The sequence below is a fragment of the Schistocerca nitens genome, chromosome 1 (assembly GCF_023898315.1).
Source record: "Schistocerca nitens isolate TAMUIC-IGC-003100 chromosome 1, iqSchNite1.1, whole genome shotgun sequence".
Taxonomy (NCBI): Eukaryota; Metazoa; Arthropoda; class Insecta; order Orthoptera; family Acrididae; genus Schistocerca; species Schistocerca nitens.
Window position 1 is genome coordinate 1,024,284,177 of NC_064614.1, and position 16,182 is coordinate 1,024,300,358.

The window sequence follows — 16,182 nt, forward strand, 5'->3', positions numbered from 1 at the left end:
AGTATGAAAAGCTTTACTCATATCCAGGAAGGTGCCTGTTACCTTGTCTCCTTCATCTAGTTCATTTAATATTTCATTTATAAAAATTGCTACTGCTGTAACAGTAAATCCTGAAATGCTTCATGATACATCACTTCACAGTCAGAAAGTGGTAGTGTGGTGCAGCATATCATCATTTGGAATCATAGGGCCTTATTTTCTTTAAGATGATCACAGAAATACTCTTACTTTGAATACAGAATGCTATGTTCACATGGTGAACCATTTCCTAGTGTGACAGCTTGCTGGTCTTCCTGTAACTGCAAATTATATTCTTTGAATAAGCTGGGCCATATGCCATGTCTCACAATATTCAATTAATGCAGTACAGAACGTCTTTTCTGGGTATCTCATCCCCAAGAATAAGGACATTTCCTGGCCTCCAAGATCCCTTGACAATTTGGCATGTGATTTCTTCTTTTGGAGTCATTTTAAATCTCAGATCTTCTGGAGTGACCCACCACATACCATCCAGAAACTGTAGGATCAAATTTGCGGCACAGTTAACCAAATTCCATCATCAGTCCTGCAAGGATGATGGCTAACTTCCATAAAAGACTGGAAATGTATGTAGGAGAATGGTGGCCACCTCTGTAATGTCCTATTCAAGTGACGGTCATTTTAAGTTGCAGGCATTGTAAATTCAAGTTGTGTTTATTCGATATCTCTATGAATAAATTTGTTTCAGTGATGGAGGTTTCAAAATTTCCCATTTCACAGACATCCCTGTTAGTTATTAAAAACTATAAATGATATTATTTTATAAGGCAAAATGTAATATTTGCTTATATTTTCTAAAGAGGTCCAACCAGAATACTTACCGATTTGAAACAGAATACTGTATTTGATTGCAAACATCTGTTTATGCTGTAGTTATTTATAATTACTGCTATGAAGTTCCATGATTTAAAATGGTTTGAGATTATTTTAATAAAGTACAAAGGAACCAAACATTAACAATGCGGAGGTAAACAGTGTTATTGTTGATGGAGGAAGAGTAGTGACAGGGGATCAGTGTTATTGTTGATGGAGGAAGAGTAGTGACAGGGGATACAAACACATTACTGACTAAGTCATTATTCTTTGATATACTTTACTGCTCTCCATTGGTTGCAAATATTTATACTTTTCATCTCAAACACAAGAAAAACCTTTCATATACGTGTAATGCAGTTGTATTGGTAAAAAATCTACTCACCACTTGGTGGTGGGAGAACGCACATATAAAAGGTATTACACATGCAAGCTTTAGGTGTCATTGAGTCCTTCTTCTGGCAGAAGGGTTGAAGATGAAAGAATAGGGATGAAGGAAAAGGACTGATGAAGTTTAGGAAAGGGGATAAAATTTCAAAAAGTCATCCAGAATTCTGGGTCAGAGGAAACTTACCAGATGGGATGAGAAGAAGAGACCGATTGTTGGGGACAGCACCAGATGAGATTTGAAAACCTGAGAACTTAAAGGTGGAAGATAGGGTCATTTGGAAGAAAGGGATTACCGCTAAAACATCATGCACAAATTAATAAGAGTGAAAAGCTAAGTACATTGTATCTGATAGAGGTGGGAAGTGGATGCCAAAAAATAGACAGGTGAGAAAATGAAAGGTGTAGAAAACAAAAACAGAGTGAAGAAAGTAATAGTTCCTGTGAAGTCATCACATCCAACCTTGGTACTACCGACCTCTTGAAAAAATGACTTAAGAGTACATCACATGTCACTCAGTATTATCCTGACCTTGAATGTATTAATCAGCTACTTCAACAAGGCCATGACTTTCTAAAATCATGCCCTGAAATGGGGTCCATTCTGTCTGAGATTTTGCCCACCATACCTAGAATAGCTTTTCATTGCCCTCCCAATCTCTGCAACATCCTTGTCAGACCCTATGCTCCTTCTGGACTCATTTCCCTACCTAATGGCTCCTACTCCTGTGACCATCCCCTGCAAGACTTACCACATGCATCCCCCTACCACCACATACACCAGCTTTGTAAGTGGCAAAACATATACTGTCAAAAGGAGAGCCACCTGTGGAATGACATATGTCATACACCAGCTTTATGTACACACTGTTCGGACTTTTACATCATCATGACTAAGATCAAGTTATCAGTTAGGGTGAATGGACATAGTCAAAGAGTGCACACAATATCCTGTTGCAGAACATGCACTACAACGTGACAGTCATGACATCAATGCCAGTTTCACTACACTTTCCATCCAGATTCTTCATCCAGACACCATTTCTCTGAACTCCACAGGTGACAACTGGCACTACAACATGTCCTTGGTCCTCACCACCCACGTGGCCTTAATTTACGTTAATTTTTCCAGTATCAGCATTTCTTCACAGTAACTTTCCTTTCTTCACTCTGTTTTAGTATTCTACACATTTCATTTTCCGACTTTTCCATTTTTCACTGACCCCATCCCACCTCTATCACATACAATGCCCTTAGTTTTTCACTCTTGTTAACTTATGCACAATTATTTAGTAGTAATCTCATCTGGTGCAGTCCCCAACAATCAGTCTTTCCTTCTCATCCCATCCAGTAAGTCTCCCTTGACCCAGATTTCTGAGTGACTTTCCTGAACTCTACTACTTCTTCTAAAACTCACCAGTCCTTTTCTTTCACCTCTCTTCCTTCCCTTACAACATATCTGCCAAAAGAAGGAGCCACTGGCTCCAAAAGTTTACATTCATAATACCCTTTATAAGCTTGGTAAGAAGATTTTTGAATCTGTCCAATTACATTATATTTTCAAAAATTGATTATTTTTCTTGATATTTTATACAGGTGTGTAACATTGCTAATGAAGGTAACTTGAGCATATCATTTAAATATGACATACATTTCAAACCTCAGTCATGAAGCATTTAGCCTCAGATGGTAATTTAGTACAAACCATAGTTTCAACTATAAGTCACTAAGACATTTACAGAGTTCATAAAATAACAGAAAGCTACAATAGTGGTAAAGACAGATCAATTGTCAATTTGTTCCTCCAACACAATCTCTCAAGAGCTCCATTCAACATGAAGGACTCTCATCAGTGATGAGAAACAAGTCAAAGAACATATCGGTAGGAAGAAGCTGCTTTTTTATACTACATTAACTGTTTCTCAGTGATATGTCCCTTCACTTGTGCATAATTAACAATTTGGTAAGCATCATCAAGTGACCACCCATTATGGAAGTTGCTTAACAGATTACACATGATCTTAGAAAACATTCATTCTTACCACGTAGCGGAAAGCACACAACACCTGTGTATGAGAATAACAAGAACTTTGAACATTGGATACCGCAAAGGCATGGGAAAAATAGAAATAATGTTTCATTTTCCACTTGTTACTCAGTAGTTGTGAAAGCAGTAGTAAAATGAATTGTATTATTAACAAGATAGTTTTTAAAAGATAATATGCTTCTTTTCAGGTTTATGCTGATGGTTACATCCCTCGTGAGCTAGAATTCACAGTTGTGGAACAGCATCCAACACTTCTCAATGTTACATTGCATCCTGCAAAGGTAGGTGATGGGCCAGTTGTTAATCTGCAAAGAAAAGGGTCTCCACGACCATTGCCCCCTTATCAAGGTGATACTCAAAGTGGTGTAGCAGTGGCAGCAGCTCCTGCTCCTCCAAGGCTACCAGGAAGTATAGTGACAACTGGAGGTGACAGGGGAGAACCAGATGATTTACGTCTTTCACCTTACTCATATTACAGCCCAGCTTCTTATGAAAATAAAGCTGGGGCAAATACCAACCAACATTTCATTTACTACCATCCCCTCACTTCTTTCCTGGTGTGTCTAGTGGCCTTAGCACATAATTTATCTTAGTCATATCATGGTTTCTTCAGTAATATGCTCAGTATGCAGACAACTTTGCTGTATTGCAGCAATATGACATTGTGCATAAAATAAAATCGATAATTTTTCTATATAAAGGGTGGCCATGGTGATGAGCTAGTAAGCTGATAATGTGGCAAAAATTTAGACAGAAAGTTCTGTTAGTTCATCTGTTATCTGAGAAAGAATGCTTCCTGAAAACAGCCACTATCACCAAGTTACATACTAGGACTCATATGAAAATCAGAAGACCAAGCAACGAGACTGAATATTTACTTTCTCATTGTTCCGATGTCAATGGATCAATAAACAAATAAAAAGCTTAGGGTCACAGAAAAAGAAAAAATAAACAGATAGCTGAAAAAATAAGAACACCAATAAAATAATTATATAAATTTAGACTGTAATAACTTATTAAGGTAAGAAGTAACTGAGGAAAAATGATGGCCTGAGAGAGATATGGCAGATAATGTTTACTAAGTGTTACAACACAAATGAAGAAAAATGGATAAAGATCACTGAAAATGTGAAGGTTATGAAGGTTGCTGTGGGATGCTGCCAATCCCTTACATTTCAAAAATAAAACAATAAAAATTAAAATTAAAAATAAGTTATCATCTGCAAAGGTGACACAATTTCGGCAGCAGAACTTTGATGTGACAGTAATCAGCACTATGAATTTTATCAAAGGCTGCTGCAACTAGTACACTGAATAGCTTCACACATTCATTTGACATTCACATATTCACTTGCCATGTTACCAAAATAACATTTGTTATGCCATGTCTGTGGCTTACACAGTTCATCTCTAACATTCATCATAATAATCCATGCTGGGCTGGACTCCTCATTGAGTAGTTACCTTTATCTTGCACTATGAAAAGATTCTTGTGTTGCAGTTGTAACTCTATATGATATATATGATACATTTTTGAAACAACAGCTTCAAGAGACACATGAAGTTATGTAACTCTTATTAGTGACATTATACAAACCATGAATTCACAAATAGAACTCATCCAAATTATATATCCAAAAATTCTGTTGGGAATATCCTCAAGGAATAGACAATGATCAGATTTTTAAAAAATGAGGAGATAGAAATGAAGAAAAGGTAGAGAGAGAGAATATTTATTGGAATTATGTGCAGTATTTCATGAAAGCATCATACTTGTTAGGTGAATCTGTAGCCTGGTTAAGTAAAATGAGTGCAAGAGTATGTAAATCATTAGTAAAACAAAGATAAGTAGAAAAACCATATTAATTTCAGAATTTTGTGGGAAAGCAAGTGAACAGGCAAATGCCATCTAGCTTGGAGAGTTAGATGTTTTTCTCAAGAGTAAAAAAAAAGAAGAAGGATGAATAGCAGAATGATATGAAAATGGTTTCATGAGAGATGTTCTACCTATGTTTTACCTATTCAGCTTTCTCCTTCCAGTTTTTATCAAAGCATGAGTATGTCACTATGATTTTTTAAAATGTGTAGAACAAACATAATGACGAACTACTATAATGCAAGGTATATCACTCTTGTAAGCTCAACAATACATCAAACAACAGCTGAAACTGAGGTGGAACTTGGAACAGTATACAATAATTAAAGATGAAAATGGATGAATGATTATATGGAAGAAATAGCAAAGGATGTAGGGCGAAGTGTGTGTCATTTTGAAGATCAATTGAAAAAAATGCTCTCAAAGAGGACTCAAAATATTTTGAACACACAATAAGCAGACAAATTTCAGAAATATGGGTTTTTATGGAAATACCAATAAATACCATATTTTCTCCATTATTCAGTAAAACTTCAGTATATCCAAAGGCTTTATAGCATATGACTCTCATTTCTTTTCACATTATGCTAAAGAATTTGGCTTGAGATAAACTACTAATTCTAACCTCATTTTTTGTGTAAGTATACTGTTAATGTTGTGAAATACCTTCTCTGCAGAAACAATTAGAGCTCAAAACATTTCTTTATGGTGCTAGAACTATTCAAGCACCAATGAAATTAACTGAGAGTCTTCTCTAATTTTTACATGTAATGCTTGAGCATACTATCATCATGGAGGTTTCTCAGCAAGAATGTTTTTATATGTCAGTTTCAGTTGGCACTCATATCATGGCCTGTTGTTGGTCACATGATCCTCCACTCACTCTGGATTTCAGCCACACTAAGTGTTTGATTGTATTACTGTTCTGGCACAATTTAGTGTCTTTTAAAGCTTACTGTACTTACTTTCATTGGTAGATTTTGTTATCTCTTTCCTTATTATTCTTTCTTGTTGCATAACAAGACAGACGTAAAGAACAAGAAAGAAGAATGAGCTATTATAAAATAAAACCAAAATAGATAAAAAATAATGACAAAATTAGCTCTAACATAAAATTATTGCTTATTGTCCCTGTTTAAAGACAACAGCTAAGAAACATTTTGTAGTGATTAATGAATGGAAAAACTCATTTGCTCTCTATTTCTAAATAAAGCAGAGGCAAAAAATTAAAGAACATGATGACTGATACACATACAAAAAGAAATTAGATGAAGTTAGATGAATTACAGAAAAAAGGAAGAAACAAATGAAGGACAAAGTAAGGAAAGCTTTGAGTGAAATGTCCTGTTGGTAATAAAATTATAAGAGAAGAAGCTCAAGTTTGGAATTGATAAGGATAGACTCTAAAATCAACCATGCTTTTTCTAAGAAACCATGTTGTTGTTGTTGTTGTGGTCTTCAGTCCTGAGACTGGTTTGATGCAGCTCTCCATGCTACTCTATCCTGTGCAAGCTTCTTCATCTCCCAGTACCTACTGCAACCTACATCCTCCTGAATCTGCTTAGTGTATTGATCTCTTGGTCTCCCTCTACGATTTTTACCCTCCACGCTGCCCTCCAATGCTAAATTTGTGATCCCTTGATACCTCAAAACATGTCCTACCAACCGATCCCTTCTTCTAGTCAAGTTGTGCCACAAACTTCTCTTCTCCCCAATCCTATTCAATACCTCCTCATTAGTTACGTGATCTATCCACCTTATCTTCAGCATTCTTCTGTAGCACCACATTTCGAAAGCTTCTATTCTCTTCTTGCCCAAACTGGTTATCGTCCATGTTTCACTTCCATACATGGCTACACTCCATACAAATACTTTCAGAAACGACTTCCTGACACTTAAATCTATACTCGATGTTAACAAATTTCTCTTCTTCAGAAACGATTTCCTTGCCATTGCCAGTCTACATTTTATATCCTCTCTACTTCGACCATCATCAGTTATTTTACTCCCTAAATAGCAAAACTCCTTTACTACTTTAAGTGTCTCATTTCCTAATCTAATCCCCTCAGCATCACCCGATTTAATTAGACTACATTCCATTATCCTCGTTTTGCTTTTGTTGATGTTCATCTTATATCCTCCTTTCAAGATACTGTCCATTCCGTTCAACTGCTCTTCCAAGTCCTTTGCTGTCTCTGACAGAATTACAATGTCATCGGCGAACCTCAAAGTTTTTACTTCTTCTCCATGAATTTTAATACCTACTCCGAATTTTTCTTTTGTTTCCTTTACTGCTTGCTCAATATACAGATTGAATAACATCGGGGAGAGGCTACAACCCTGTCTCACTCCTTTCCCAATCACTGCTTCCCTTTCATGCCCCTCGACTCTTATAACTGCCATCTGGTTAGAAAATGTAAATGTAGCTGGGAGGACAGTGATTTGTCTCCCACTCCTCCTGAATGTGAGTCCTGTGCGTCAAACACTGCCCCATTTCATTCCATCAGTAATAGAGAGAAGTGGGTCACAATGTTTGGGTTTATTGCTCCAGTTCCCCAAATATGTCTCTGCCCTATCCATTATTTATTATGTACTCCATACACCTTGTAAATGTTTAATTCACTCTTAAACATGTTTGTTAACTTTTTCTTCTACCTCTGCTTTGATATAGCTGTCATTGCTGTGGTTTTCTCTCTTTCTTTCCTTCTCTGCAGGCTGTAAACAGCAGTATATAATATATGACCTATTTTCAGAACACAATATAAGGAAAGAATGTTAGTTAGCAGAGTAAGTAATTGATAAACCCTACTCTAGTGATTCACTAAGCATTGAGTTCAGTGCTACATAGTTTATCATGGAAAATCAATAAGGTCAGTATAACATGAGATAATTTTTTAAGCACTACACTGATAATGCAGCTGTTGACAATGAATTTAATAGTTAGTTATATTGAGTATTTAAAGATCTTTGTCTTAAATAAAGCTAACCTCATCAAAGATCTTGATCTTTTTGCTTCTTCATAGGACAGGTTTACAACTTCTTGACATCATAAGGGAACAATGATGCACTCAGATAATCTTACTCTTATTTTCCATCTTCTATAACTCCTTTCTTATATCTCAGGTCACATAATCAACTCATGTGCTTTATCTGTCTTTCTGGCTCCTTTGATTATGGAAAATCATAGCCTTGACAGCAAATTTAATTAAGTGATTCTTCACTGGAATGCAATGGCAGTGTTGCCTAATATTAGCATTTTTTGTGATAATACTTTGATGATACACTTATCCTCATAAAGAATGATTGTATGTCCTATACATCACATTGATTTTTGTTTCCAGCCTCTCTCTATTTCATTTTTTTAAATTTTTTTCCTACTTCATACTCATTTCTACCCATGATAGTTAATACTTTGTAAAGTTGAGTGGGCTAATTTAGATATATTCTTTAAAATAGAGTGTTAAACTTCAGTACTGCAATTTCATTCTGTCATGCAGTGTTTCCATATTGCATCTATTTTGTAGATGACTTACTTTACTTCTGCCATATCTCTACTCGTTTCTTTTTCTAGTTTTCTCCTGTAGTCAAATGACTGGCTAGTGATTTGTGGCTTCTGACAATTTTCTTTAATCTTTTTGCTTTAAAAATAGTTTTTATGTGCCCACTTACTACTCTTGCAGAGATTATTTAGCTACTTATGCAAGAGAGCTCATGGCTTATGCCAGTAGTCAAAGTTTTAATCACGAAGTGAAAAGGGTTATAGGGATACATACATAGGTCTGGAATGTACCTGAAATTAAGTAACATGTTTGCGATATTTTACAGAATAGTTTGGGGCTCTCACAGCTGCATGTAGAAAATTATCTGCCAATGCTTCTTGCTCTCAGGAGTGGTGCTTTTACATTGGAAGTATGTATTTTGAAAAGCAATCATAACTCTGTACCACATAAAGTTTCAGAAGCAATACTTTAAATTAGTTTGTTTACATCAGATATGAGTTAGAGAGCAAAATGAAATGCATGGTCAGCGGAACTGAAATAAATGTAAAGTGGTTGCCTTTTAAATGAAGGAGTAATGCAAGATTAGTAAAAACATGAGTACCATTAATAAATCAGTAAAAATGGAGAAAATTCTTTGTCTTGGCAGCACACATCCTTATAAAATTAGTGAAGAAAAGTTCCTCATTGCTGGTCTACACATCACCATGTGTTACAGAGAGCTAATAATGAATCAGCGTGAGGAACTTTTTTTCACTAATTTTATAAGGATGTGGGCTGCCAAGACAAAGAAATTTCTCCATTTTTACTGATTTATTTATGGCACTCATAGCAATTACAGGATTATATGGTGCCAACATCCTGCAAAATAATTTTTAACTATGTATTAAGTTCACATAATTGATCTTGAGAAAAGCATCCCACATGTGCCTTCATTGCTGCATGATTGATTCATCTGCAAGTGATCTTTTACATGAACTCTGTCTTATATTAAAGTAGACCAATTGACTGCACTGTATTTTTTGAAGTGGTGGGTAAAATATTTTCATTAGATATTATTTTCATGTAACATAAGGGCCATCACAGTCACAATTGCTGTCTACATAGTGAGCAACATTTATTAAGTGTCCTGCCACTTATGAGAACTCAAATGCATATACTGCAGCCATATAGTCAAATGTGCACTACTGGTCCTGTAAGTCCCACCTTGTATTGAGACCACCACCACACTGTTGATTCACCCCTACATGCACTCAGGGCTCATGCAACACCAGCCCGGGCTGGTCCCGGGTAATACGCTAATTTTAAAATACTTCACAGCTAGTGAATGGTCGTCTTACCACAATTTTTGAACTGTTATATTTTTGTGAAACAAATTTAAGAAGAGATGCAGTAATTGTAAACTGAAATGTAGAATAAATGCCTTGTTGATAATTTTATGCTGGAATGCATGTAAAAATTAAAAATGGAAACTGTTTGTAATGGTGAAGGACAACAAAGTCAGAATTTTTAAATCTGGTATATTTATATCAAATTTGTAAATACTTTTGTTGAGCTTCTCCTTTTATGAAATAATGACAAAAAAATATTTAGAATACACAACCACTACATTTAAGTAGAGAATATACTGTAGATTAGTTGACTAGAAATTTATTTTATATCCAGTATGACGTGAAGGAAGACACAATTTAACAAAAAAAGACGATGAAAGAAAGCAATAAAAACATTTAATCAAATTCATAAAACACACACACACACACACACACACACAAGCACAAATTACAGATAACTCACTGTGGGGGGAAGAAACATTGAGCAATAGGATGGAGAAATTGGGAGAAAAACAACTACAATAGATACTCATTGTCAACATATTTAAGAATGAAAAAGAATGAAACAGTAGACACAATTACAGTCACCATTATGACATTTGATTAATGAGATGCACACTGCACTTGTACTATTCTAAAATTTGTGCCTGTTATGGTTAGCATTGAAATAACATACTTGTATATAACATTGCATTAACATAATATTTTAAAAATATGACAGATGTTGTAGTTCCAATTCTTTCTCTCATAGAGGTTAATTTTGCAGAAATGACTAAATATAATTTAGTATGTGGATTGCTTTATTTGAACTCATCACATTCTCTCCACTAAATTCTGGGATCAAAATGAGAGAAACATTCACTAATTTGGAGTTGTGATGATGCCTGGACATTAATTTTAACTTGAATATGTGAGTAAGCTTTATTCTCAGAAGACTGACAACCTTTTTTCTGTAAAAATATAACTTAATGTGAGACCACAATGTTAATTTTTAATGTGATAGGGCAGGTAACTCAGATGGAACAACTTGTCTTTGGTACTACATTGTCATTTATTTAAAACATTATATTTTAATCTTACCAAAATTAAAAGAGTTTTTTTTTTTTTTTTAATTTTACAGTTTTAACATATCGTGAATAGTATGGAAGTGATAATTGTAGAGATTACTGTAGATCTCAACTAGTTGTGCAGATCTGAATTTCATTAGCACAAAGATAGATTTGTTTGTACCATGCATAACAAAGGTGTATCTGTGTTGGCAAGGATATATTTTTAACAGATTGGTTGACAGCAAATGTTCATTGCAGTCCATGCATGTAATAGTTTGATTTGATTAAACAATATTTAGAGTGGTACAGTAAAGATAGTTAAAAGGCAAGATGAAAGAAATGAAATACAAACTCCCTTGTGCAAGCTTTCAAAACTAGTAGTTTGCTTTTAGGAGATAAAAGTCATATTTGAAAAATAAGTGGGAGGAAGAGAGACATGACATTAAGTCCTCAATCAAAATTATTTTTCTTGGTGATAATAATGAGTAACCTCTATTGAACACTCTTTGTTCCATTCCCTTTCACTTTCATTTCCGTGGAGGAAACTTCTCCATGACTAGTATACTTTTCACTTGTAGCATCAGATAAAAAATATTTTGTACAAGTATAAACACAAATGAAATACAATGCAATATCAGTAATGTCACAGTATCAACAAAAATAAACATTTTTGCAAAATATAATGCGTTGGATAGATAAAAAATGTACTCACCAAGTGGTGGGAGGAGAAGACACATAAAATGTATTAAGTATGTAAACTTTTGGAGCCACCAGCTCCTTCTTCTGCCAGAAGGGTTGAAGAGGAAGAAAGAGGAGTGAAGTAGAAGGATTGGTGAATTTTAGGAAAATGGGTAGAATTTGGAAACATCATCCAGAACTCCCAGTCGGATGAGATCCAGGATTCTGGGTGACATTCTGAATTCTACCCCCTTTCCTAAACCTCACCAGTCCTACTTCATCCCTCTTCCTTCTCCGTTAACCATTAAGCCAGAAGAAGGAGCCACTGGCTCCAAAGAAGCTTGCATATGTAATAGCTTTTATAAGTTTGTTCTCCCGCTGCTACTTGATTACTACTACTATGCTACCACTCTGGAAAAAAATAAAATAAAGTAAAACATGTTTCTATGAGTTTTTGAGTCTGTCAGCTCTTCCTCGAAAAAGTATGAAACCATGCAAATGTGTTCATATTTACTCAAGATAAAGAGTGCTCAGAAGTAGATGCTGCATTTTGAATAGTCAAAATCTATAACTATTAGTAATGAGATAAAGATATTCTACAATAACAAAGAAATTGTGTATGAAGGTAGCAACAGAAATAATATAATTCAGAATCAGAGTTTAAAATCCCACTACACACAGAATGGGTGACATTCATACAGTGACAAGAACCAGCAAAGAATAAGTTTCTTGCTAATGCAATAAATGATTTACTTGTCATCCTAGAGCTATGAGCAGTAGAATGGACATAAAGGTACTATGGAAGCTGTGTATCTACAGAGAGCCCATCCTCAGATGGTAATGTACATTCAGAAAATGTAAAATTCTGCATGTGGATTTGATTGTATCTGCAGCTTCAGTCTGTCACAAATTTCAAGTGTTATGTTAACATCATTCAAACCTGAAGGTACTTACGATGAAACAGAAGGACAAATAATTGTTCTAACACAATGAGCAATGAGTGGGGTAAGAAGAAAATATAAGATCAAGAACCAACCAACAGCTTTTTAAATGAGAAAATGCTGTTGAAATGTCTCTGACAAATGAACATGAATCGCTAGCTAAAAGAAAGTCATGTGTGTCATCACAAGAATGTGACACGCTATCCACCACCAAAATGATTTCCATCCACTCTAGTCCCTTATGGCTCAATTGTTACAGCTGTCACTGATATCCAATACATCTCATTTAATGCTGACATTGATGTGTACTCAGTTTTTCTCCTCCTTTCAAGCTGTTATGCATTTCTCACACTTTATTTAATTTATCTTTCATGTACAATGTAAGAAAAAGGTAGATTGCTACTTACCATAAAGATGACACATTAGGTTGCAGACAGGCACAATTAAAAGACACTTATATATTATCTTTTGACCACAGCCTTCATCAGAAAAGGAAAGAGAAACACACACAATTCATTCATACAAGTAAGCACCTCATGCACACATGACTACCAACTCTGGAAGCTCGGACCAGAATCATTCTGGTAAGTAGCTATCTATCTTTTCCTTACATTGTTGATATCCAACCTGGGGTTTCGATTGTTTGTTTTATCTCTCATATGTTTATGTTAAACATTGTCCCCTCTACAAATTCGCACTTATTTCCCTGTTCTGTATACACTGCTTGCTTTTTAAAATACTACTTGTATTGGTTCATCCCCTCCTTCTCTCTCTCTCTGCCAATTTTTAATTTTATACATTGAATTGTTACACCCTTGTTTCTCATTTTATTGTAGTCCACTCATTTTGTGGTCCAACACTAAACGATCAGCTAACCTGACTTTTATAAATTCTGTGCTAGTTAATTGCATAGTAGCCTACTGCTGTTGTTCTTGTACTTCAAATAAGACACTGCCAAACTCAAAACATTTCTTCAATCCACATGGTCTAATCAGTGCCCTTTATTATTGCTCAATTACTAAGGTGTGTGGTAATATCTCCTCTTTGCAGTTAACATTTCTAAACGATTCAGTTTGGCAAACTATAATTGAATTTCACAACAAGGATACCTTTTACCTATCTTTACTGTTTCTTCATGTTTCTACTTCCTTTCAAAGCAAAAATGCGGATTGGCACCACTTACCTGAAGCTGAGGGTGGCTTATAGATACACATCACATCACACGTATGTCACCAGCTTTTTAACTACTACAGTTTTTCCACGTTCATGCACTTAACACACAGACACCAAAACACTGTCTCTGTTTTACGTGAAAGTGTATAGTTAAAATGGAAAACAAGTGGTAGCTTGAAAGCTAGTGACATGTCTGTGCTGTTGCACGTGTCTGTGTGCCACTCATCAATTAATTTCAGATGAGAGGTTGCCTTACCACCTTTTTGGTAATTGTTTCCATTGTGGAATTTCTTTTGTTTTAATATTCTTTTTCTAATATGACATAATGATATCTTCATGTTACTATGCATGTGACTTTTATGAAAACTTAAGAGAAGGTGTACAAATGAACAGCTAAAATTTATTATGCAGTACATTCATTCACAGCATGCCTGTCTTTCTTTGCATTTACTCAGTACTATGAACTATCTCATGCAGTCGAAATATATACTTAGTTTCACATCTTGCATTGGATTACTTCAGAACTGCACAACACACTCTTTTTCATAGCATTACATGCAGCATAGTTCTGATGAAAATATAGTTGTATGTGATCTTCCTGTTGTACCAAATGAAAACTATAATACTCTGATCTTTTTCATTTCCAAAACCATTCAGGTATATAATTATATTTATTGTAATTTGTCTATATATAATGTAAGACTCCTTTTTATTACCATTTTAAATAAAAAATAATAATGAAATACTAATCGACTACTTTTATTACTCTCTTTCATTTATTGCTTTGTAAATACACAAAAACATTTAAGAAAATTACAAGATACGGTCCACTTTTTACTGTTCTTCTTTAGTACAGATGAAAAAATGTACTTTTCAACATTTTTTAGTTTACAGTAGTGAAGCACGACAGTGGAGTCAGTCCCTACTCTTTTATCATCTTTAAGTTCCTAAAGAATGTAACCTGTCATAATTTACGTGAAATTAAATTATACCAGTATGAGGAAGAATGCTGGACTTAACCTGGTATTATATTTGAGACAGTACACAATAGAAAAATTGCTAATGAAGTGCTTTTGCAACACAAATACAATAAACTGCTTAAAAATGTTTTTGCACCACCCGCAAGTCTGCGGACTTATGTGGGCTTAGAATATGGGGGGAAAAGCTGTATGAAACTCAAACATAAAGGATATCTGTTCAAAAGTGCATAGCTTTGCACATACATGAAATCAAAATATGCTGCAGAGTAATGACTTATACCATGTTGCTCAACCCTATGCGCTATAATACGCTTGAATTCTTCTTGGCTTGCTCTCCACAACATTTGTTGTATCTGTAAATGGGATAACAACAAATAACGGAAGGCATGAGTAATCAACAAGGTTTATTCCTCTACAATTGAAGATATATACAACACTTCAATGATGGAGCTAGCACTGTCACTGGGATGGCAATCAGCAAAGTCTGTGGATGAATCTGATGGCTAAAGTGGCAAGTAGTAAAAATCCCTGAATAGTCCATTTCCAAGTGAAGTTGAAATACAGATGAGGGCAAACTAAATGGCATGGCATTGGGATACCAGCAGCAGTGAAGTCCAAGATGAGACCACCTGGTATGAGGTTCCATATACACTTACAAAGCCCTGGCAGTGTAGGAGTATGCCTGGTGTCAATGAGTCTGTAATGACGTGATACTGTGTGATTGGTGCAGTACCATCATGCTGCTGTTTGACATGGGTACACGAGCAAGGTGTTGCTGCATTACTATGGAGGCAACTATGTCCATAGGCTATGCCTGCACTATATAGTTGGGTGACACTACATATGAACCAGGAATGGCTGGTCATTGGCTGTGTGACGTTGAGAGCTGTGGGCGTTTGGCAGAACGCATCATGAAGTACAAATTGATGATACCACACTCCTCCCCCCCCCCCCCACATCAGATGCCTCACCATTGTGGTGTACTATGAGGGGCCATGATGAAGGTGGGGAGGGCTGGAGGCAGGGTGATGAGGTTAAACCAAGAGCTGGGTGCAGACATAGTTGACCCACATTCCAGCATTCACTGCACAGGCCCATAGAAAAACCAGAAGAAAAACCAGAGGTGATATGTGCCTTCTGGCTGTCTTGGTGGAAGCAGTCCTGTGATGACATTTGCAAGTCCTGGTCAATGGGCATCTCGGTAGACACACAAGTCAGACTATGATCCCAGGTCCCCACAAATGACCACTGTCAAAAACCCTGAAATACACCATGGGCATAGGCTTGGAATTTCAAGGGGGACAAAGGAGCACCTGGAGAATATGGAGGAAAGAGGAGATGCAGTGTAGTCTGGTAAGACCTGCCATGTAG

At 35.7% G+C, this 16,182-nt stretch overlaps 1 protein-coding gene across 3 annotated transcripts in view; it reads left to right on the top strand.

Annotated features, from left to right (window-relative positions):
* The window catches only part of LOC126196424 (carboxypeptidase M-like), a 293,433-nt gene that overhangs the window by 254,504 nt on the left and 22,747 nt on the right, over positions 1–16,182 (top strand). For all 3 annotated transcript variants that reach the window (XM_049934563.1, XM_049934564.1, XM_049934565.1), the window contains one exon: positions 3,475–3,567. In XM_049934563.1, the coding sequence (XP_049790520.1) occupies positions 3,475–3,567 (93 nt within the window). The remainder of the gene's footprint in view (positions 1–3,474; positions 3,568–16,182) is intronic.